The sequence below is a fragment of the Bombyx mori genome, chromosome 5 (assembly GCF_030269925.1).
Source record: "Bombyx mori chromosome 5, ASM3026992v2".
NCBI classification, from domain to species: domain Eukaryota; kingdom Metazoa; phylum Arthropoda; class Insecta; order Lepidoptera; family Bombycidae; genus Bombyx; species Bombyx mori.
This window is the reverse complement of record NC_085111.1, coordinates 8,902,043-8,928,330: the sequence shown is the minus strand read 5'-3', so window position 1 is coordinate 8,928,330 and position 26,288 is coordinate 8,902,043. Positions and strand designations below refer to the sequence as shown.

The window sequence follows — 26,288 nt, the reverse complement described above, 5'->3', positions numbered from 1 at the left end:
GGTGAGATTGTTGACAGTTTACTAAGTGCGTGAATTCGAAACGAGATGTTTTTAATTTAAATAGTGTTTAAAAATCACAACATTATGCAGAGATCAGGTAATTTTATTAAATATATCGTAATGAAGCTGCTATATACCTATGAAAGTAACTGACTTTTATTCGCGCCAATATTTTGGATTTACACCAAGTATACAAAAAATCCATTCTTCCAAAATTTTGTAAATGTGAAATTAAGCTTCAATACTTTTTGACTAAGATGGCAGAAAGGATATAATCTTCAACTATAAAACAGGATAATAGAAATAAGTAATTTACCAATTGGTAATGCATGGATCGAATCAGCACGAGAATATTTTTAACATTGTAATTATCTTTTATCTGTATGTATTTTGTTTTCTTTGAGAAATTTTTGTGTATAGCACTGATGTTTTAAATGATTAAATTAATGTTTGAAATGATTGATTATAAAAAACTTGAATCGATCTAATTAATATCACAGGCTAAAGTTTGTCATATAGGTGCTCAAATACTTTAAAATATATTTGAACTGTTTATTATATTATCATTCATTTTAATTTATTCTCTTCATCAAAATGAATTCGATTGTATACTATAAATTCCTCTTCCACCCAGTATTTAGTTTAAGTAAAATAACAGAAAAAAAATTACTAGTGTAAATTTTTTATCGTCATCATAATTACATTTTTATTTTCAAATGTTACTTTTCCACCATTAACTACAAAATACATTGGAGAAGGAAACTTATCCATTTTAATAATATAACTTATAATAGTTATGACACACATATTTTGAAAATTTACTCTGAAATAACTCAATTGAGCTATTTCTGACTGGAAACAATAAGTAATCAAAGCAAACATCATACCATTTGAACAATTTTAATGTGGTTTTATTTCCAACCAAGTTTTAATGATTAAGCATATTGTATGTTTTTGTAATGGACCATTCTACATATATCTAAATGTGTCTGTCTAATTGATTTAATTATAACACGAGTCTTAACTGTACCTATTAAAATGAAATCTAATTATAAATTAATTAATTTTAACGAGTATTATTTGTGACAAAACTTTAGGGTGACAAAGGGGGATGGTTACAGCATTGGACTTGTGTAGGCTGATACATATTACATTTATACACATGTCGATTATGCCTGAAACCTACATATTATATATTTAAATGTTCAAATAGTATGTTATTCTTTTCATGCCCTAGGCTGGGAAGTTATGTATACATTTTAATATTTTTGTAATTTGTAATGGATATATTTAAGTTTGGAAGCAGCCAGGTAAAATTTAATAATAATGAAAACTACTGTCAACTTCATTATTTTGATTATATACCTATTAAAAATTAATAAAAATCGAATACAAACAAAATAAGAATTTAACAATATTTGAAAATTTTGCTTCACAATATTATAAAAATGTATTTAATTACATATTCCCCTATACATGTTGTCAAACACATGGGGTTGGGGTTTCATTTATTTGGTAAAATGGATGGCAATAACGTTGGAATCTCTGTATTGGGAAAATAATATATCATCATTATCCTGCCCTTCTCCCAGTCACCTGGGGTCGGCGCAACATGTTTTCTCGTTCCATACTCTTCTATCATATACCATTTCTTCGCTCACTCACCTCTTACCCATATCGTCTTTCACACAATCTATCCATTTCTTCTTAGGTCTACCTCTTCCTCTATATCCTTCCATATTCATAGTTAACACTCTCTTACCAACCTCATTTTCATTTCGTCTCATCACATGTCCATACCATTCCAAATGCGCACTCCTCAGCTTCTCTGTCACAGGTGCCACTTTCAGACTTCGTCTGACATATTCATTCCGTATTCTATCCATTCTCGTTACTCCACACATCCATCGCAACATTCGCATCTCTGCTGCATGCAATCGCCTTTCATCCGCCACTTTTGTTGTCCAACAAGGTGATCCATACTGGGAAAATAATATATATTTAGATAGATATGTAGTCTTAATATGTACATTTGCAAACACAAAGTAGTTCATGTGGAAGCAAGATAAAAACACTTATATTTTTAGTAAGAGTGTGAGTTTATGTGTTAGTTTTTATGTAGTATATGATTATTAGTTGATATATTACCGAAAAGTTATAAATCCTAGTCTTTTTGGAGTCTGAATGTTATGTGAAAATTTTGTCCAATAATATCAACAAAAAATGAAAAGTTATATCTCTGGAAACAAAGATTAAAATTTGGATCGTTTATGACTACGCCATAGGGAAAGATAATTTTTCCATCAATGAAGCCAAAATGCCCTTAGGTGGATACGTGAAGAAAATACTATATTTTTTTTCAGAATATATATCAAGATGTTGTACAGCTGTTAACAATTTCGAGGATATCACTACAAAATAAAAGAAACAAACTCTCTCACATAAACCAATGTTTTTCGTATTATTGACACACATAATACAAAGCGGAAGTATTAGAAGGGGTTCTTGATTAATTCCAGAAATGACCTCATTCAGACTCTTTTTGCTATCATCTTTTGAAAATTTTCAACTTGTTTGATGAATAATAATTGATAACGCATACTTTGACCTATGAATGTGTACATTTTTTGGGTTTTCCGGAATCGTAATCGTTCATTTGCAGTATCTGTTCTGGTGAAACCAGAAAGGCATCCGGGCCACCAGTAAACCTTAAACTATAAATAAATAAATGATATAGCGGCACCATTCCTTGTCGAAAAGTTATTTGGATATCCCACTTTTTATATATTTAATGTGTAAATTTTCTACATTCAGTGTTAAAATTTATATAACTCATGATTGAAAATTTTTTATAACCAATCACGCCATAGACTTATCTTAAATAATTATAAAAATAATAATGGCAAAACACAATTACGCCACTGTGTATTTGAATATTTCTTTCCATTCTGAGGTCCTTTTGTATAGCATGTTCACAAAGCGTGTGACCTCGTCCTAGGATAAAGTTCTCAGCCGGAAACTGACCTGTTACGCCCTGTCGATGTAATCCACACCATTTTTAGTCGAGTATACTCTGAATATACTTAGTCTGGCCATAAATACTGTTACAAAGGAAAACAAAAAAAAATTCTATGGCAAATAACATTTATTACTTTTACAGTGTGTTAGTTTAATAAATAAATATAAAACAATTTAAAGTATAAAAAGCTTATTCGAAGTGGTCTCCATTGGCCGCAATACAGTCCTTTAAACGTTAAGGCCAGTTATCAATAGAAGCACGTACTCTTTCCATGGAAAACATTTTCACTGCCAATCGTACGGTTTGTTTTAGGGACTCCAAATTATCATGGCGTTTAGAGCAAGCCGTACTCTCTAAAACTGACCATAAATCATAATCCAGCGAATTAAGATCGGGACTAGACGACAGCCAATCTTCAGCTCTGATGAAGTCCGAAACGTTCGTTTCCAACCAAGACTGCGTAGACCGAGCTTTAGGACCTGGCGCCGAGTCTTGCTGGAAGGACCATTCTTGATTATTGAACATGGTGTTGTTAAGGGGCTTCACTACCTTCTCAAGAATGGTATCTTGATACACTTGTGCCGATGTTTTGATGCCTTTTTCACAAAAGTATGGCCCAGTCACTCCTTCATAGCTAATACACCATCAAACCATCACTGAAGTCGGATAGTGCCCACGTTGCACTCTGTCGACTAATTGGGAACCTTCTTTAGAGCTTTGAGCATAAATACGGTCATTTTTTTTGTTAAAATGTTGCTCAATTGTAAAAAAATTCTCATCCGTAAACAAAATTTTTCTATGACCTCCCCTTGCGTACCGCTTCAATAGTTGTTACGATTTTACCACCCTATTTTCTTTTAAATTATCAGTTAAGAAATGACCAGTACGTCTCTTATAGGCTGCAAGTCCTAAGTCATCTTTTAAAATACGCGACATGGTTCTAGGTGCTATCTTCATCTCCCGAGATAAAATCTTTTGCTTTCGGACAGGATTTCTTCGAATTCTTTCCCTTACTGCTTTGACCACCTTTTTCGTACGAACACTACGTGGACGGCCAGATATTTTTCTGTCACAAACAGAGGAGGAGTGGGATGTAATGGGGCAATTAACACCACACTGCCTCAAATGCCAACCCTACCTGCACGTGGTGCATCCTGCTGATTGACGAACAGGGCTCTGGCGACCGATAGATGGCGGAATAACCATCAACAAAAACCGCTCGGTGCGGAAATCTCCTGGCCGGTAACGGGCAGCAGCATTACCGGTGCAAGGCACCGAGTACTGCGATCGCCAACCCGCCTGCCAAGCGTGGCGATTACGGCATAACCCCCCCTTATGGCAGCTACAAATAAAAAACGGCCCCCAGTTCCCGGCAGCTTTACTATCCCTGGCTACGGTAGCAGCCATGGTAACGGTAAGGCAGGGGGTGCGAAGAATCCCCGGGCTACGGACAGCTACCACCAAATGACCCTGGCGACTCTCAATACCCGGACTCTGCGGCTTGACGAACATATTGAGGAACTGGAAGTGGAATTAGGAAGGATACGATGGCACGTCCTAGGGTTGTGCGAAGTCCGAAGACAGGGGGAGGACGTCATAACTCTAGACTCAGGCCACCTATTCTACTTCCGGGAAGGAGACCAACCTGGACAAGGTGGAGTTGGCTTTCTCGTCAATAAAGTCCTCACGGGCAACATTGTAGAGGTATCCAGTGTGTCGACACGGGTAGCGTACCTCATAATTAAGCTCACCGAAAGGTACTCCCTTAAGGTGGTGCAAGTATACGCACCGACTTCGTCATACTCGGATGACGATGTGGAGTTTGTGTACGACGATATCACCAGGGCTCTGCACAATACCACAAAAGCCCACTTCAATGTTGTCATGGGAGATTTTAACGCTAAAGTTGGAGTACAGACTTGCGACGAATCGGTGCTAGGATCCTTCGGTTATGGATGTAGGAACCACAGGGGGCAAATGCTAGTCAACTTCCTTCAGCGCGAGAGGCTCTTTCTAATGAACTCGTTCTTTGAAAAGAAGCCACAAAGAAAGTGGACTTGGCTAAGCCCCGACACTGTGACGAAAAACGAGATAGACTTTATTATGACGGACAAGAAACATATATTCAGGGATGTCTCTGTGATCAGCAGGTTCAATACCGGTAGTGATCACCGACTTGTCAGAGGCACACTGAATATGGACTTCAAGTTAGAACGCAGCCGTCTAATAAAGTCTACGCTTCGACCCAGCCTACATCACATGGCTGTAGATCCGGAGCAATTCCAGCTAGATCTCCACAACCGATTCGCTGCCTTGGAAACCACCACAGACGTAGACGAGGCCTTAGATGGCGTGGTGAGGACACTGAGACAAGAGGGACAGAGATTGTGTCCAAAGGGTCGTACAGGCAGAAAATCAAAATTATCATCCGAGACTCTCCGGTTAATGGAAGAAAGGCGAGAAAACACACAGGCCACACAATCAGAGAAGATGGCTCTTAGTAAGAAAATCAGGACGCTGATACGACGCGATCTCCGACGGTACAATACTCAGCGGATCAATGACGCAATTGAGCAAAACCGAGGAGCCAAGGTGTTCGTGCAGCGTCTTGGTAGAAGCCACCTTACAAAACTGACCACAAGGGATGGCCAAATTCTCGCCTCCAAACCGGAGATTCTCAAGGAAATTGAGGACTTCTACGGACGTCTCTATATTTCCAAAACCACCAAGTCTGCCTCTGACCCAGCAGATGTCCGAGCCACACTATCTCGCCACTACACCGACGAGCTGCCACAGATTAGTGTGGACGAGATCGGGATGGCTCTTGAAAATCTTAAAAACGGAAAAGCCCCGGGCGAGGATGGTGTTACTTCTGAGCTCTTGAAAGCAGGAGGTCTTCCTGTTATTATGGAGCTCCAGAAGCTCTTTAACACTGTCCTCTTTACCGGTAGAACTCCAAAGGCGTGGAGCAGGAGCATAGTTGTCCTTTTCTTTAAAAAAGGAGATAAAACACTTTTAAAGAATTATCGCCCCATCTCGCTCCTGAGCCACGTCTACAAATTGTTTTCGAGAGTCATAACGAATCGTCTCGCTCAGAGACTTGACGACTTCCAGCCTCCGGAGCAGGCAGGATTCCGAAGAGGATTTGGTACCGTGGACCACATTCACACAGTTCGGCAGATTATACAGAAGACTGAAGAGTATAATCTGCCACTATGTCTGGCGTTTGTGGACTACGAGAAAGCCTTTGACTCGATCGAGACCTGGGCTGTTCTGGAATCCTTGCAGCGGTGTCAAGCTGACTGGCGATACATCGATGCAATAAGATGCCTGTACGATGCCGCTACAATGACCGTCCAAGTACAGAAAGAGCAGACGAGACCAATCCAGTTGCGCAGAGGTGTAAGACAGGGGGATATTATATCCCCGAAACTGTTTACAAACGCACTGGAGGACGTCTTCAAGACTCTGGACTGGAACAGACGCGGCATTAACATAAACGGCGAGTACATCTCACATCTTCGCTTTGCCGATGATATCGTCATCATGGCGGAATCGCTGCAGGACCTACAAGAAATGGTGCACAGCCTTAATACTGCATCCCAACGGGTTGGCCTCGGAATGAACTTGGATAAAACCAAGGTAATGTTTAACGGAAACGTCATTCCGAGACCAATCGATGTGGATGGTACACCTCTCGAAGTTGTTCAAGAGTATGTCTACCTAGGACAGACCCTACAACTAGGTAGAAACAACTTTGAGAAGGAGGTGACCAGAAGGATTCAGTTGGGCTGGGCAGCGTTCGGGAAGCTTCGTCAGGTCTTTTCGTCGCCCATACCACAATGTCTGAAGACAAAGGTCTATAATCAGTGCGTCCTACCCGTGCTTACCTACGGAGCCGAAACGTGGACACTGGCTGTGCGACTAGTCCACCAACTAAAAGTTACTCAGCGAGCTATGGAGCGAGCTATGCTCGGTTTGTCATTGCGAGACCGAATACGCAATGAGGTCATTCGGGCAAAGACCAAAGTGATCGACATAGCTCGCAGAGTTAGTAAGCTGAAGTGGCAGTGGGCTGGTCACATAAGTCGCAGAACCGATAACCGTTGGGGTAGACGTGTTCTGGAGTGGAGACCGCGAACCGGCAAACGTAGTGTAGGACGCCCTCCTGCTAGATGGAGCGACGACCTACGCAAGGCAGCTGGCAGTAACTGGATGCGTAGAACCGAAGATCGGGTTCAGTGGCGAGCTTTGGGGGAGGCCTATGTCCAGCAGTGGACTGCCGCAGGCTGATGATGATGATGATGATGATGAGAGGAGGTCTCATTGCACCTATTAATAGCCCGGTACACAATTATTTTACTAACACCAAGCGTATGGAGAGTTTTAAAAATTGCATTTGGCTCCATACCTACTTTGTGTAATGCAATCACAGCGATTCGGTTCTCTTTATCACCCCACTCCATTTTAATATCGCAAAATATTGTACAATGTATTGGCGCCAAAATGAGAAAACTCAATGAGCAATCATTTAAAAATGACAGATTCCAAATTCAAATGTAATATTTTATTTATTTTTAATTGTAACAGTATTTATGGCCAGACTAAGTATATGAAATTATTATTTTCTCGGCACTACCATATTATCTTCTTAATTTTAATACAACTAACAAATCGAAATCCACATCTGTGAATTTTTAAACAAAAACAAGGATGTTACCTTTTATTGGTTAAATGCAAAGTTTTAACGTAAATTAACATCTATGGGGACCACTACATCTATGGGACGCTAGACAGGCGTGCATCGGCGAAGTGACAACCAGACAGCCTCACCGAAGGCCGTATAAACAATACCACATTCCAGAATACCCCGCTAGGCCAAAACCAGTCTAGGCACAGCATGGCCTTCCTATACCAAGTTTGATCCTTATGACAATGAACGCAGCAAAAGAGACCGCGTTATTTTTATCGGCCTCTTGGCCGGTCCCCAAACCATATAAAACCATGTCGGTAGGGAACCTACAGAGCACAAACTTGCTCTTTATCCCGTATGGGTTATGTTGACCATTGAGATAGCGACATTAAAGGGAAAGAGTTTTTTCATTGGGTAGATGGGCGAATGAGCGCAAGGCCCACCACATCCATGGCGCGTACATGGCGGTACCTGGGTCCCTCTTAGCTGGAGTGGAGAAGCTCGATGGGATTTAGTCGGTAGTCGTTCTGTGGGGCAGGTCTTGAGCGGATCACGCTGCGCGCCGTCTTGCCCGCCTTTATCAAGGCGTAGTCTCCTAGGATCAATTGGAAAATAGGGAGGACTTCGACCCGCGTGCTCTCCTCACTCTTGTTCTGTGAAGGCGCCGGAATCCGACCTGGCACGTTACCCCCCGTAGCGGGGTATCCATTAATTTGGTTCCCCAGCGTTAAAAAAAGCTCCACCACGTGTAAAGTGGTTACCGGAGTTTATAGACATTACAACATGAATGCCGTCACCCAACTTGATTATATGAGGTCGTAGTTTCAATTGTGTTTTATAACGACTGTTCACATTTGAAACCTCTTTCTGCCACACAGCAGCGATGGTAGGACATACCCGCGAGGGCTTAAAATACGCCCTACCACCAACAAATGCCGGTTGGCGTTTGCAGTGCGCTGGAATAATATTCGGAGAACGCTACGGTTCATTCTCCAGTGAATTGCTTGGTCACCTTAAATGGAGTGGTGTTAATGTAGGCCATGTAAGACACCGCGTAGCGGTGTATTAGTTTAATTTGAATAAATTAACCCCACTAATTAAAATTGATCACATTCTATATTTCATTTTGGTAACTTATAAGTGTTCCAATTTAAAACTGCACAAATCGGTTCTTATTGATCATTGAATTGAAAGGCATGCGTCTCGTTACTTATAAATGAAAATGACCTTTAGTTAACTGTATTGAATGCAGTCTTCACGATAGTATTAATCTGTGTAAAAAAATTACAGCAAATCGTTTTTAGGAATGTTTCATGTAACTTGTGCCCTTAAATAATTTGAAATTACATAAGAATTTCACCGCCAAGAAAACAACAGAAGCTGCAGCCGTGATCGGAATCTGCCAACTTGTGAATTCTCAGCATGTATTGAAATAGCTTGACGTGCAATTTCACGGAGTAAACCACGTATGTCAGCTCAGTCAGTACACGCTGAGAAGCTCGGACCGACTACTCTCGTTACGACGTGGTCACGGCAGTCTACGCGTTTACCTCTCGCACGGGCATAAGTAAATAGCTAGTCGCACGTTTCGTATCTTAGAACAAATTTTAGACTTTGCTTTCCTATCAATATTTGTTTTAAACGAGGTCGACGAATGTTTGTTGACTCATTCACATAACGAGTCATTTAAATTATAGTTTTGTGAAAGTTCACAACAGTTTATCACAAAAAATAAATATGAACAAAAAAGGCATTTACATAATAACTAAGTTGACGTAAACTTAGTAACAAAATAGTGTGAAAAAAAATAACTCAATATGGAATCTACAGAGAATACTGCACCGATATGTGAGCATTTCTTATATTATTATTTTTCTAAAGCAAAAACATTTTTTTCGGTCTCTTAAGATACTGTGCTTGAAGAGTTGTCCGGGGTTGTTGTATTACATATTTATTGAAGTACACTAGCAATTTCAAACCAATAGGAACAGGAATGTTCTACCTATTTTCTCAACGGAATATTAAGAAACAAACATTTTGCGAGCGTTTGTTCTTTGATTATTTTAAATTCATATAAGTAATTTGTTTTGATTCAATAGATGCATTGAAAAACTCACGTCATTTGGTTCATATTGTTCGCAGCAATCGGTATTTAAAAACAATGCGAATAGTTTGTTGGCCCATTGAATGCCAAACCAACCGTTGGTTTGCACCTTATGAATGCTTGTGCGAGTGCGAATCTATATTTTTAGTTGAAAATTATATATGTCACATATTCTTTTTACATGGAATTTGATAGTATAAGCACCAATAGTCTTGAAGATATCGGCACTTGTTGTCTTCCATGTTTTGGTAGGCATTTTGTAAGTAATAAAAACGATATTTTTTTAAGAAATTATAATCCTAATAATTTTGTTTTTGTTACATGTGCTGTTTCATCGACGTCTTATTTAGCGGTAAGTGAATTAAATTATTTTTTTCCAAGTATTCATTCAGTGTCATTTAACTGTTATTAACTAGGTATAAATAAGTTGATAGCATTTGTAATAAAGTGATATCGACTCACGATTATTGGGTCACCAGGACCGTTTGTTTTGTGAGCACGTAATGTCACGTATGCATTGCGTGCGTTGTTTGAATTACGAGTAGGAATTTGTGACCGCTATTCGGCCCTCAAGTATCGTACCCCAGGTTTGCCAGCCAACATCATGACACCGATAATTATAATTGTGTCCCTATGGTCACTGCACAAATTGGAATGAAACGAGACCGATAGTACACTCAGTGACGAAAGCGAGTGCTGTCTAGGTCGCGAACGTTGTTTATTGTTCCAGTGTGCGAATTTGCAATCGTGAGACGGTCGTTGCATTGTGAATAAATACGAATATTTTATTGACTGCATCGCGCTTCACCTTCCATCTCGTGTCGAAAAATACTGCTCAACGCCTTGTAGGTGCCCTAAATTTTGATTCGTTCCTCGTCATTCCGTTACAGCAATCATCACTGTAATTTTTTGCCCCAGAATTTATTAAAGCAGTGGCCTTATTCAAAGTAAATAATCGAGTTGACTTATTTTTTACTGATAACAATTGCCTATGAAATCATCTGTACTAAAATTTGTGAACCTATTAAATTATTATTTTTTTTCTTTTAAATGTTTTTGTAATTTTAAAAGCTATAAATTCTTATCAGGCTGCCTATAGTTTTAGGCCAAGCGGTTCCTGTAATCAGTTGATTCATTCGTACTGGCTTCACTCGGCTCTCCTCCGGATGTGATTTGTCGACTGAAAAATGTGGTATCGTATACGCTAGTGGCCGGTAGCACGCATCACTTTAATAAAATTACAACAGTGTTTTCCTCATAAACATTAGTGTACGCAGTAAATGAACGTTGTTGTGTTAAACCGTGTTCTTTGAGTGATCGGCAATGACGTCTCTATCAGATTCACTAGTGAATAGATCCAGAAGTAGACCAGTGTTAAGTCGTTATAAACCAAATATTGGAAACCTGGATCAGGTAAGAATTAAAATGATGTTTTTGATCAAGTTCGGTTTCGTGTTAGATTTTCAAAAAAACATTTTCACATTCGTACTGTTACATTGTAAGAGAATAATTGAAATTGTATTAATCATCCGTTTATTCTAAGTCGTTATTTACTAATCAAACCGTACATATATTTACGATGACTGTTTTATATAGGCGTGCCTTTACAGTAAGCTATAGGCCAAACCCTGATGCGACGGTAATTAGTCATCGCGGTATTGTACATATTAATGTTTAACATCAGCATTTTCGCAAAGCATATCTTTAGTGAAATCGTATTGAAACACCTAAACCTATTTAATATTTTTTACTGTCAGATAGCTGAAACAATTTTGTTCATTTACGTTTCCAGAGACCAAGGAAATCTCATGTAAATGGTAATCAATTCTTCTTTAATTTGGTTCATTAAAATTACAAAATAATGCTTAGTACGACTTGACCATAAAAATGGCATTTAAAGAACAAATGAAAAAAGAATTTGCTTTTCGCTATTTATAGGTATGTAATTGCCTACAGCTCGTTGTTTTCCCTGAAATGCGCATGTTGTGTAGTGATTATACGTGTTTGATGTATGCGTAGTATGTTTTAGAAACACTACCTACTGTTTTGTCCATAGGCGCGTGCCTTTTGAACACGTTCAAAATAGCATTCTTTGATAAATCACGATTTCCAATTGTTAATGAACGTTTAGTTTTATAAGTTATGGAAGTGAATTTTTATTTTATTGCTTAGATGGGTGGACGAGCTCACAGCCCACCTGGAGTTAAGTGGTTACTGGAGCCCACAGACATCTACGACGTAAATGCGCCACCCACCTTGAGATATAAGTTCTAAGGTCTCAAGTATAGTTACAACGGCTGCCCCACCCTTCAAACCGAAACGCATTACTGCTTCACGGCAGAAATAAGCAGGGTGGTGGTACCTACCCGCGCGGACTTACAAGAGGTCCTACCACCAGTAATTACGCAAATTATAATTTTGCGGGTTTGATTTTTATTACACTGTGTTATTTCTTCACCGTGGAAGTCAATCGTGAACATTTGTTGAGTACGTAATTCATTAGAAAAATTGGTACCCGCCTGGGATTCGAACACCGGTGTTTCGCTCAACACGAATGCACCGGACGTCTTATTCCTTAGGCCACGACGACTTTTTCTTATTCCTTAGGACACGACGACTTTTAATTCGAAATATGTAGTCGAAATTAAAACTATATTATTTTACTGAAACCAAACAAGTGACATTACTAAGTACTACCTGCATTATTATTAGTTTTAAGAATGTTTTTGAAGTCTATTATTCTGCTTAAAATCTATTAGATTAGTTTGGTAATTGCTGTCCTAAATATTTTATCACCCGTAATGTTCACGAGTATTATTGACCAGCCGGAAGGTTTTTATTTATCTGTGTCCAGTAAGTATATCGCGGTCAAAGATAACAAAATACCTCAGTAAGCAAACTGCTTAACGTTATACTCGTTAATATTCGTGCACACATTTAACATCCAAAGTCTCTACAGTAAAATGATACATAATTTTACTGGTGGTAGGACCTCTTGAGAGTCCGCGCGGGTAGGTGCACTGCCCTGCCTATTTCTGCCGTGAAGCAGCAATGCGTTTCGGTTTGAATGGTGGGGCAGCCGTTGTAACTATACTTGAGACCTTAGAAATTATATCTCAAGGTGGGTGGCGCATTTACGTTATATATGTCTATGGACTCCAGTAACCACTTAACACCAGGTGGGCTGTGTGATCGTCCACCCATCTAAGCAATAAAAAAAAAAACTACTAACAACGTGTTAGATGCATCATTATTATATATGAGTAATTTAAGGTGGCCGTCTATTGTATTGTGATTGTGTGGAGGAGCAATCATTTATACTTAGTCTTATCATAAGTATTGTCACAACGAGAACATCTTTTTTTTTCTATTACATGAAACATTTATTAAGCACACACGACTACTAAGCGGATCGACATTTTCAAAATTCGCATTTGTCTGCCAACCCTTTTTTTTATATTATTACAGCAATTCGGTTCCCTTTATCATCCCATTTCCATTTTTCGATGACAAGAATATTTAAAAAAGATCAGTGCGAAAATTTGAAAACAGACACTATGCATAATTTTATGATGAGAATGATAGGTTCCAAACTCGATATTTAAATCCTGTAAAATATAAGGAAACTATTTTAGAAAGGGATAACAGAAAACTGTAAGTGCGTGTCGGGTGACGCATATTGAAGGGTTTCATAGTCACGATGAATATTGACTGTTAAAATTCTGTATAAAATCAATTGTAATTATAATCCTAATTTTAAAATTATGAATTTCGAATTTGATTAGTCTTAAAATAGAGATACTTGCGACCTTTTTTTAAAGAATATACTCCTTTAAATTACGATTTACTTAAAAGTGTTTAGTCAAATAATCTAAGAACATTAGAAAATTATAATTATTAGTGACTCTTTCTTTATTTTTGGTATGTTTATTATAAGTTTATGAAAATTATTTATCTATTATATCATATTGTTTATATTATATGTATGTATGTATGTATATATTATATTTGATTGTAAAAAAATTAAGCCAGTAGCGTGCGAGAGAATTTGGGCAATTTACTTTAATTTATTTGGGAGCTTATATTGATTATAACGTTTGGAGAAATCGTATTTTTTTTCAATAAATTTGTAGAGTAGCTATGGTACTCATCAAACAACATTTGATTGATCGTGTATGTCGGCGTTAAGCCAGGGTTTTCACACATAAGTTCTTTTACAATGAAAATAAAATACAATTCTATAAAACTTTAACATTACTTATTTACAACAAAAAGCCACGGCTTAGTTATTCAGTGGTTCTTACACAATTAGCTATTTTGTGTTGGTTATAGCAACTACAACTTCTTTTATACAAACAAATGTAATTACTGCGAAACAATTCACAAAATATAGCTTAATATTCACAATACATATTTTAGTGATTTTTACATGATTTTTAAATGTCAGCATTTAATTTATTTTACATGAATTACTTTTAAGTAATATTAACTAACATTGTTGTTATCCAGCCTAATCATAGATGGTGGTTCCAACAACGTCTTTGCATAACAATTATAATACTTAATTAAATTATTAGTACTGTTAATTATAATATAAATTATTATTAATATTTATGCTTTATTCATATTTAATCATTTATACAGTCATTTGTGCTTTTAAACAATAATATAAACATTAAACATATTCTGAACATTTTCACATCAAAACAGTGTCTGCTAATTATTAAATATGGTAGAATAACAATTTTGTTGTTAATAAGAAGTAAATATTAACATAGAATAAATGGAACTATATATTATTATGTTAATTATTGCCAATGGTGGCGTTTGCGCCCATATGTACATTCGCCGTTTTATAGCCCACTGAGTTTCTCGTCGGATCTTCTCAATGGGAGGCGATTTCGACGTGGCGATAGATTCTGCGAAGCACTGCTTTCGCAGCTTGTGCTTTACTGCTAAGGCTTGTGTTAGCAAATTCTCTCAGGTTGAGCCTGTGAGCTCACCTTTCCGTCCGCGAGAAGCTGGAATAGCCCCTTAGGCTGCTGTCGAAAATGTAGGGAGAAAAAAGAAAAAAGTCCGGTTTTAAATCGATCGGATTAAAATCTGTTTACATTAATTTAGCCCTTATTATTCAGATAAAATGTACATTGGGCCTAATTTAGTATGATGACATAGACATAATATGTATTTGTGGACAGAGGATCTTACACGATAATAGTTTGCCTGACTATTAGTCAGATGATACTGGTATGCGATTCCGGTCTCCTTGAGCCACAACTAGTTCCTCTTCCTTCGTCGTTATAGTATCATCGACTTATTTTCTATCTAACTCTGCCTGTAATTATTATGTAATATTGTATACTAGACAGTGCATATTTTTATATTTTTAATGCTTAGATGGGTGGTCGAACTCACAGCCCACCTGGTGTTAAGTGGTTACTGGAGCCCATATAGATCTACAACGTAAATGCGCCACCCACCTTGAGATAAGTTCTAAGGTCTCAGTATAGTTCAACGGCTGCCCAACCCTTCACACCGAAACGCATTACTGCTTCACGGCAGAAATAGGTAGGGTGGTGGTACCTACCCGCGCGGACTCACAAGAGGTCCTACCACCAGTGAAAAATATTGAGACTGGTGTAACTTGTCATATTCCAAATTAGAGTTCTCAGCTGTAGTCGGTGGCAGCTGTGGTCAAGATAAGTGGCGTCATCGTACGCTTAAACTTTGCTGGGTCCGCTTAATAATAGATAGCCCGTGTGCGTTTGTTTCTTAATCTATGCTAGTATAAAAATGCTAGCCCAATTCGATTGACGTGTTTTCACGGAATGTTGAATTTGTTCGATACATAGGTAACTATAATTAGATTTGATTACATGAATAAAGTTATGTTTACGTTAGCTTCAGCGTATACTTGCCAAGCGCACGTGGTGTTCACGTCTTTGTAATATCTTTCAATGTGTTTACGGTTCAACAGCCTTTGCTGGATTCAACGAAAAGCAAAACACATTGCTGGTTTCCGGATGATATAAACGTTTTTTTTTAATTGAGTCATGGTTTTCCACAGCGTACACACCTTAAAGTACGAAAAGCTCTATTATAAAATTGCCACACAATTTAATATTATTATGTTTCCGGTGTTCGAAATTTGATTTCGTCTACAATGTTGTTTGAAATTTCTTCGTCTCTTTTAGTAGTAGAATAGTAGAAGATTTTTTATTAAAAATGAACTCATATGATACAGTTTATTTTATCTTCATACGTTTTATTTCTTATAATGAATATTTGGAATGCGTTGCGTAAAATATAACGAGTAAAATACAGGATGTAAAAAGTACTACAGTTGAAGGAACATTACTGAGAATCTTGAATAAAGCCCTACCATAAACGCAAATAAACCATACCGTTTTTAGTGAAACGGGTGAAACTGCATCAAACGTTTTTTCGTTCAAAAAGTTGCTTGGTTAGGAATTAATTACAGACTAAAATGCGTTATTGCATCGGTAATAGGGTAGGCCAATTAGATACATAAAAAAGTTTAGCATTTGAAATGACATTCCGAATTCAGTCACAGTCTATTGGAAAAACTTCGGAAAAAAAACTAAATTTATTCCTAGTCTTCAGTAACCACAAAATCCTGAAAAATCTCACGATTTTATCACGATTAATCAGAATCTGATTTTGAAAGATTTTATAGTGAAATGTAGCCCAAGGCAAAAACTTAATAAAGTAATTTTGTTCAGTACCTAATGTGTTATGTGCCTAAATTTTAAGCTATTAATAGTTTATGTGCTTTATATGTACCTACATCTTTAGTACTGCCCTTGCAGTGACCATCTTTGCTTTACGCACTACACACACTACAATACTATGCATGTCACATTAAGAAAAAACTTAAGTAGAAATTCCTATTTCAGTAGATTTATGTAAATGGAAAATAACGTAGTTTCTTGACCTGGATTCGCAACCTAATGTGATTTAATGTTAAAAAAATATCTATGTGAAGTTAAAAGATGATTTGGTAATTTAAATTAGTTCTCTTTTAAATTTTTTTATTTTTTATTAACGCAATATTGGATTTTGTCATGGTGCAACATTTTTTTTACCATGTTTCTTTTCTTGGAGATGTAGTGCTGGTGTTCACTTTAATGCCACCTAGCGGTCAACTAAAATCACTGCTTACTTGCAGTTCAACACATGTCTACATTAGACTCTTAGTGTGTGTAACTTTATAGTGTTTAATGCAGCCAAGGAGCAACTTTTGTGTGAAGATTTAGTCGTATGCTCAAACCGCTAGATGGCGCGCTTTGGAATTGATGTTTCTGTACTTAACTATAAAGTTATTTTTGTTGTATTAATAGAAATACTGGATTGTTATAGTAAATAAACATAAGATACACAATCGACTTCCCCAAGCTAGGATTTTCTTGTGTTGCGGTAGTTTTCGAAACACATATGAGACGAGACATGCATATATTTGACCTCGAATATAAAATGTATACTTCTATACTAATACATATACCTATAAATTTACATTGGTTTTTACGGATGTTCCGTTATAACTACTGAACCATGCATCCGATTTATTGGAAACTTGGTATCCATCTAGAAAATACATGTACTTAATGGATAGGCTAATATTTATATGAGTGTTGGACTCCCTACACCAGTTGCGGGGGCGTTAATGATGAGAATCTTGGTGGGGGTGAGAAATAATAATGTTAATTTTAAATGGCCAGCGAAGCGGACGACTACATCTAGTACATATACTATAATAGTGGTAATGAGCCTATTTCTATTGTGAAGCAATTTTATATGAAGATACTATACAATTGGAGTTATAGTGCGATGTCAGTTGCCTGCATTACCCACCTCTTGACTTGAGATTTATCTAAAACACCAAATAGAACAAATTCTAATGAAATTGAATTTAATATATTACTATTACTATATACTACGTATTAAATATTTTCTGTTTACCGAATATCGTTGTTCATTCATATGCGTCGCGTCGTACCTTGGAAAGCAAATGGGGGAGTGCAACAAGACTCGGTTGCAACATTGGGGTTAAGGCGCGCATGCGTAGTGGTTCGGTCGATCACTACAGACTGGTCTGACGTGACTGTCAGATGCAAGAAGCACGTGCTTGGAACAGTAATACTTTACTGGTTAATATAAGTACTTAAAATACTTAAACAAGCAACAGCGTTTCTGTCACCATGCAATCTGTAGGGAAATGCTGTTTTATTTATAGTCGCTTCGGGATACGTTCGAGTATTGGCAGTACTTGCCGTAAATGTACATCCGCTAAGAACTACGCTTCTTGGACCCAGGCCGATGAACTAGACACCGTCACTTCCTTTTATTAGTTACAGAGTAACTGCGAGTGTATTGATGAATACACTGTTGTGTAACATTATACACGTTAATAGAGAAAGCGTTTATCATTGATTTCCATTACAAAAAATAATAATTAAATTAAATTGTATTGTAAATATTTCAACAGTAAATAATTATCATGTACGAAATTAACATACATAATATTTTTAAATATTGCTCAATAAAATCAACGTAACAAATATTTATGACCTAGAAAAAAATATACCAAAATAAAAAGCAATCAATCATTCACGAAGTGAGTTCAATTAAGTTCATCGATAAACATGCTTACTGTTAAAATGTTGACCTTGACAGTGAAAACACGAGTTTTCCACCCTTGAGTTCGTAGTGGTATGGCTTTAATCCGAAGAGTTAGGGTTGATAGCGGCGTCGAGTGCGGGGCGTCGTGGACTCCGCCCGCGCGCTCCTCGTCTGTACCGCTCTTTTAAGCTGTCAAACCGCCTCCGACTAGCAGCCGGCTTGAACGTTTCTACCTTAAACGCGCGGACTCACAATCGTAACGTGCACGCTCAGTGACTCAGTGTGTGATTTTGTAATACTCGCATGTCGGAAACCAGATCAAAGAGATGAACGGCAGTACGACGACGGTAAATAGTGGTGCCGTCAACGGGCCTGGTGGTACCGTTAATGGAATCGGTGCTGCTCCACGTACAGCAACTCTTGGAACCCCAAGCAGCTATGCTTACACATCAAGCGGCTCATTACTGGGTCGAGGGGGCTCCGCTAGACCTGTACCACCTCCGACGCTACCAAAGTACAGTGGCTCTTTTAGTGCTGGAAGTACAACGGGTCTCCGAGAACGCGAAAGAGAAGGAACAGGTGGATCACATCGTTTGGCAAGCTTGGAAAGATTGGCTTTGCGCCAAAGGATTATTGAACAAAGTGCCAATAATCAGGTGGCGAGCGCAACAATTATCAATAGTTCTTCAAACGGAGGCCTCACTTCTGCTACAGTAACCCTCACCGATACTGCAACGGTGAGTTCCCCTTTCCGTGCATGCACTGCACCCTCTCACAGTTTCCCCCAATCGAAGCCAGCGCGCTGCGTACAGGGATATTCAGTACGACTCTAATCCACGATGGGGTACAGTAATTTTTATTTATGCTAAAAATTGGTGTTATATTCATTCATAATCACAATCATTATTTTATAACTTCGACTAATAAAATGAAGTCGAACCGAACATATTTGCAAGTGGGAAGATTAAGTTTGTTTACATTATAATCTATCAATGCGACATTCATAGTAATTTATAAACACTAGCAGCAGGTGTTTTTATTACGTAAAACGTATGGGAGTAAGGATATTTACAATTTGTGAATAAAATCACGAAGAAACTGTTCGTAAGAGATAATTAGTGTTCTATATTATATACTAAAATAAAATAATAATATTTATATTTTACTTTTTAAATTTAATAAGCAGTGATACAAAACTATTTAATAATTTAAACTTCGCTATAATATGTTAGTGGCGAACAATAGTCAAAGGCGTAAGGAATTTAATTTTTTAATTTAGATTATATTTTTGTTGTTTTGGTTGTTTAATTAACACGAATGAGGCTGGTACTCTCATATTCCCACGCAGTTCCTTATGTGATAGGACTGGTTCGTGCGCGAGGGTAAGCGGGTGACTGACCCCATGCCTTACAGGGTTAAAAATAACCTCTTGCAGCCGCGGCCATTCTGCTCGCATGTGTCGAATTCACTAACAGTCATTAACTGTTTCACGGTCGCACTCGCACCCTGACCTGAAACTTGTAACTTCTCGGAACATTCATGAATGCCGTTTCGTTGATGAAAAGAATAACGAGGAATTCAGTCATTGAGACTGGAACTGTAGGCAGTTTTATCTTATCATTGATAAGTAGTTGTGAATCACAGATTTTATTGTTTTCCGCTGTTTTACTGTAGAGTACAAAAAACAAAAACATATTTTACAGTGTATTATTATTAAATTCGATTACTTTGAAATATGGGAGTATTTATAACACAGTCATTCAAATTATAAAAATATGCGGAAATTTACAGTATATGTATATAGGTCAGTGTCGAATCGCTCACGTGTCCATTGTAAATACTTTTAAATATTTATTATACATTTAATTTTAATGTAGAATTTATCATTCAAACTATTCACCGAAACAATTCTTAACAAAACGAATTTGCTTTGATATTTTTTACCAGCCGGCTAAAGCGGTTGGGGCGCGTTCTCCTGCCTGTTACCTTACTTGGTAAACAAAAAGATAAGCACTATTGTGCAACTTACAATTCTCAACCTTCAGCGGAAATGTTTAAGTGTCATTTTGAAATAACTTAAGCATTCTCTTTGCTCTTTTTGTCACTATAGGCCCTCGCTTTTGTGCGTCTGGTAGGCATGAGTGTGACGGGCTGGATCCTTTTTGCGTCTATATATATGTATAGGAATAAGCAGTCATAATTAACTTTACCGTACCTGAGTTAACGCGCTCGGATTTACACGTATTGCTTTTGTGTCACAAATAATAATGATGATTGTATCAATAAACTAATGATTTTCCTGATTTTGTTTTTATAATAGGTACGGATATTGAAATTTAATTTAAAATGCGTATCAACGAAAATGTAGTTCAGTAACAAAATTTAAGTTGCGGTACATAAGTGGTATTTTAATCGAAAATTTTGCTCGGGTTTTTACCTATTATTATTAAAAGTTATTGCAAAATGTTAATTCTTATCTCTAATAAAGCATCCTAATTAGCTGCAATTACTATAAAAACCTCTATCTTATACGGCAGTGTATTTGTAAGTATCAGAAAAATATTTTTTCCGAATGCTAAATCTCTAGGTATAGTTGCTGGTTTAAGGTGTGTCTTTTCTCTTAGTAATTCAGGGTGATGTTTTATAAGTACGATTATGGTAGGTATAGATAAATTCATTGTTAATCGGATCATGATAAAATCAATAAAAATTCACCCCGTATGGAAGCTACAAAACACGGCTGGTGTGCCGCGCCAACCGGCAGCCGGTATCGGTTGTAACTTAACCTCAAACTGACACAGTCGTGAATGGTGCTTCATATTACGAACTTTATCTGTTTTGAAATAATCTTTAACGTCTTTTATCACAGCTATTCTTTATCAAAATCGCTTAATTATCGTAAGAATTGACTTTGTGGTTTGTTGTTGATCAAGTGGCTCGTCGAAAACTAAATATGTGTGTGATATGAAAAAAAAACGACCAGTGCTTGGTGTTGTGTGTTTATTTTGTATGATAGTAATACGACTTCGCGCACATATTTGTCTTTTTCAATAAAATTGTAGAAGAGATTGTGAGCGATTCATTATACTGTGCTTTTTAAATTGGATGTGTACATAATGGCAAATCGGGCTTTTTCTACCGGCAATGGACCACAAACAAAGTTATCTAGATGCTCCAGCAGTGTGGGAGATAGTGGCACCGATAAAACTAAAGTCGGCTGGACGAGTCCAAGAGATATCTGGAGAAACCTGTCACTCCGTAGGAAAGCAGAGGTGTTTAATAATCTACATTGATAGGTTTGCCGAGAGATTGATGGGAGGCTAGCGATAGGGTTCAGCTATTTAGAGACGCTGTCGCCAGTCCGGTATTGATTCAGTCAGTGCTATCAGTATTGTCGTCGATAACTACATATGTATTATATAGCTAGTAACGAATAAGTACAGTTAGCCTTTTGGCGCCAAGATGGTGTGTCTTATTAGCGAATAATAATAAAATGTATTTCAGTCGAGAACGGATACTAGAACATTTTTGTGATTTTGTGATTAGTACTATTTTTCAGATTATACTTTTATTAATTACGAAAAAGTTGCGTCTCATTCATTATACAATTATATTTTAAGAAAATAACATACTATCTAACAGCCAAGTGAATATATTCAGAAGTTTTAGATCCTCAACAGAATTCAAAATATCAAAAAGCCAATCATCAGTAACTAACAGGGTCGTTGACTCGTTACCAAGCATCGTAAGTCACAATCGCAGTCCGTGTTGCTTTAGCTTCATGCATTATCTTTGAAATATGTGTCTCAGATATCTTCAATTAACTGTTGACAAGTATTGAATATATTAAATAGTAACAAGTGGTAATAGCAGTAAGTAGTTAATATTAGAGTAAAATCATCATCAAAACGTTTAACACCGTATACAATAACTCAAATATACGTGGCCATTGTGCTCATTATTAGGATGTAAATAACAAGTTGTACGTGCTAATTTAAGGGACAATTAATTTAACCTCAATTAACAAAAAAAAACATGGTCAGTGGTCAGAATCATATTCAAGCCAACAATTACTCTAATAATTAATGTCGGTAATACCTTATGGCATTAAAGTTTTGAGAAAATCACAATTATTTTATGTGGATAGAATACCTTTCACCTGAAGACGTATATTGCGTTCGCAGTTCGTGATCATACTAAATGAATAATTCAGTAGTGAACGACTGTACATTCATTCTGTTTCTTACGAATGATAAAAAAAAAATAGACATTGTAGCTTGTATAGGGTAAAACCCCCAGAAGTCAGCCCCGCACCAGTACTCAGCCTTTATGGGTTTTATTTTGGTATAAATAGTGTTGAAATGGACTTACACCATTGAAATAACGTTTAATCAAATCTATGCTCTCTTGCTGGTTACTGTGCACATCTAAGAACCGATAGCGTGACAGGTTGAACCTCTGTACTCGTTCATTTCCACTGCCGCCAACGAAAGGACAGGATGTGTCACTTTTGCTATTTTTTTCGTAAGGAAACGTGTTCGAGGTTTTGGTAAGTTTTTCTATGAATTTGTTCTAATTGCTGGTAGATTTTTATGTTATGTTGTTGTATAATGTTTTTTCTACGATAACATTAAGCATTAGAGGCATTTTATATGTTTATTTCGTTTCAATTTAGGGGGCCGACTTCTGGGTTACGATTTGTTAAGGTTGATCCAGAAGTCAGCAGCAAGGGGCTGACTACTGGTTTTTTACGATTTTCTTAGAATTCGTCGAAATTAACACAGAGAATAGTCCTTGTTATTTGCTTTGGATTGAATATAACTCTTAGATGACCAAAATATTATTTTACCAGTAGTCAGCCGTGTATAAAAGTAAAATATATGCTGAGGGCTGACTAATGGACTATTAACTCCTATAGTCGGCCGTTAGTTCTATTGTGTAATATTGAACTTTAATGCATTTTAATAAGGATCAAGTTAAAATCTTATATTCTAGAGTTTCATAATGTCAAAACGACCAATCCACCAGTACAAAGAAGAGCAGTTGTCATAGGCTATGGCCGCGATCAGAAACGGGATGAAGATTAGAGAAGCTACCTAGTCGAGTTTTTAGCGTACCACGAGGTACTTTACAAGATCGCCTGCATTTAAGAGTCCCAGAAGCACCTCGTAAAATGGGAGCGGACTTAGTACTTACCAAAGACGAAGAAACTGCCTTGAAAGACTGGTGCATTGCTTTGGCAGAATGTGGCTTCCCTTTAAATGTGATGATCCTTTATACCGTCCATAATATTATTTCCCAAGAAAACAGACCTGACCCATTTGTAAATAATAGGCCAGGGAAGAAATTGAACTCATTTCTTAAACGAAATCCGGAGTTAAGAGAATCAAAATCGCTATCGATGTTTTAAACAGAGCAAAGAATGTGGTCGGTACTGAAAGTTTAAATTCTACAGTAAATTCAATTAGCCAGGCCGTCCAAATCGATACCTCAAAATCTATTGATTCTAAAAATAGCGTCAGAATCAGTTGAAATTCTTCATGTTAGTTTGCCAATTATAGGGGATTGCACATTGGACAATAATTTCATTAATTTAACCGAAAGTACCCTTAAATGACTTCGAATTCATAACAGACTTCGAAGTCTTGCAACAAAATCATGAAGTCCAGGAAACAGGAGCATCTGAATTTAATACGCAAGAAGATATAAACTGCGTCGAAGCATGTTCATGAACAGAAAAAGAACGAAATATTGATTAAAAAGCAGAAAAGAATGGAAGCTAAAAAAGACTGAAGAAGAAAGACAAAAGAAGGAAGAAGAATTACAAAAAAGGAAAGCTCAAAAGTTTTTGATGTCCAAAAAAATATAAGTAAGAAGAAAAGTACGACATGCACAGTAAACAGAATAAGATGCGATTCGTGTGAAGAGGAGTTGACTAATGACACAGATATAAACGACTTCAAAAATATTGATTGTGACAATTGTCCTGCGTGGTATCATTTAAAATGAACTATATTTGCAGGTGAAGACTACGAAAATGTCTATAATAAAGAATTTGTATGTCCAATGTGCAATAATAAGTAAAAGGCTGACTATAGGGTAAGACATGGCTGACTTGTGGAGAAATGAGGCTGACTACCGGTAAAAAGTGCCATATTTTGTTTAATATTGATTTTTTATATAATTCTATCAAAATTTAAAAAAAAATTGTATCTCTTTAGTAAATTTAATAAACAAACTTTCTGTAAAAAAAATTTTTTTCATTTAAAGTCTTTTATTTTTAAAAATACAGGTGAATCAAGTTAAGAATCCCACTAAAAGGCTGACTACTGGGTGTTTTACCCTATGTGAGATTTGCAGAAATTTTCAACTGGATATTTTTAATTTATCATTCATTTTATTTTTCATTTATCATTAATCTTCAGGTTTTTGTCTTATTCGGTTTGAAGAGTGTTGTACTCGTAAAATATCAGTGACACAAAAGATAACTGACAAAATAATAGTAATATTTATACATTCCGTAAATATAGATTTACAAAATGTATCGAAGATTTTTACTTCATACAGCAATCATAATATAACACTTCGTCCTACCATAAATAAAAAATAATCTTATCCAAATAAATTGTTGTTGAATGCCAGCAGATCATCGAAATGAGAGTGCGACCCAGGCCACATGGTACTATCACTACTATCTCCGCGACAAGGGATTTCGGATAATAATAGTGTAGTATCTTCATTTCATTTTTATTTTATTCCTCACCTCATTATTATTATAATGTAATACGACTTGGTTTGAACAAAAATAACTGGCTGTAATTCATCTTGGTTAGTGTTGAAATTCTACTATATATGTATCAATGTTCGTTTTAATGATGATACCATGTATAAAAAGGAATTCATTTTGTATTTAAAAAATCCGTTGAAACCGTAAAAATAGATATTTTCAAAATTTAAAATATGCAGTTTCATAATCAATTGCTTGAATAAGATTAAAGCATCTAAAATGTTGTTATAACAGATTACAAGTAATTATGTAATTCTTATGTCTTAAATGAAATGATTTCGTGTTTAATCTTCAGATGGAGATAATCTTCTAAAGAGACCATCCTTCGGATCTCTGAATGAACTCATTAGCCTTAACTCCGGTTTGCCTACGCGTGAGGATGCAACACCCACAAATTTTTGCACATTTGAAGATTAATAACACCGTGAATTCTGTAGGCGTAGGTCTTCGATGTCGATCTATTTATTACGTAAAACCTTGGATCGAATCACGTATTCTCACGTTGGTCTGTTGTTGTTTATTCCGTTCACTTTGAAATTCTCATCTTGTACGGTCAATAACCTTTGTAGTACATTATCTAAGAATGTTGGTTCGATTGCAATTTCTGTTTTAATATTCTGTATACTCCTGCTTGACTACACAACGAATGCACTGACGTTATTGATTTTTATTAGAAACCGTCATACACTAGTAGTTGAATAAAATTAGTAATCAGCAACTTCGGCGTATCCGACATCATACGCATAGTTGTTTAATTACCATAAAGGAAACCAGTGCTCCTAGTGAAGAACAAACTGCTTTCGTGTAAATAGCTTCCAATTTAATTTACCTCATTAGCATTCACTAGAAAAATAATAATTTGAAACTTACTTTGAGTACTTTGAGTCTTTTAAAGGACAATCATAAACAAAGTCTGCTGACAGAATAGTATAATTGAGTCATCTAATATCAAAGGCGGCAATATCCACTTAAGTAGATTTGTAGAAAATGACAAATTTGTATAATCAGAGAAATTTATTATCTTACTGCTTTGAGACTAATTATA

General features: G+C 36.7%; 1 protein-coding gene, 1 long non-coding RNA gene and 1 other non-coding gene across 10 annotated transcripts in view; 2 read left to right on the top strand and 1 right to left on the bottom strand.

The window, feature by feature from the left end:
- The window catches only part of LOC101739326 (septin-7), a 46,482-nt gene continuing 20,194 nt past the window's right edge, over positions 1 to 26,288 (top strand). For 2 of the 8 annotated variants that reach the window (XM_038011069.2, XM_038011070.2), the window contains exon 1: positions 18,587 to 19,193. In XM_038011069.2, coding sequence (XP_037866997.1) covers positions 18,783 to 19,193 — 411 coding nt within the window. In that variant the 5' untranslated portion in view covers positions 18,587 to 18,782. Of the gene's footprint in view, positions 100 to 10,141; positions 10,169 to 10,425; positions 11,230 to 18,586; positions 19,194 to 21,230; positions 21,729 to 26,288 lie in introns of those variants that run through there. The other 6 variants (XM_062668660.1, XM_062668661.1, XM_062668666.1 and 3 more) reach the window with 5 other exon arrangements.
- Positions 9,118 to 9,217, top strand: Mir3203 (microRNA mir-3203). Its single transcript, NR_107486.1, has one exon. It is a non-coding gene; the product is annotated as a microRNA mir-3203 (primary transcript).
- On the bottom strand, positions 21,419 to 25,053 carry LOC134198914 (uncharacterized). The gene is made up of 2 exons (XR_009973199.1): positions 22,609 to 25,053; positions 21,419 to 22,280 (listed from the first exon to the last, which is right to left on the bottom strand). It is a non-coding gene; the product is annotated as an uncharacterized LOC134198914 (long non-coding RNA).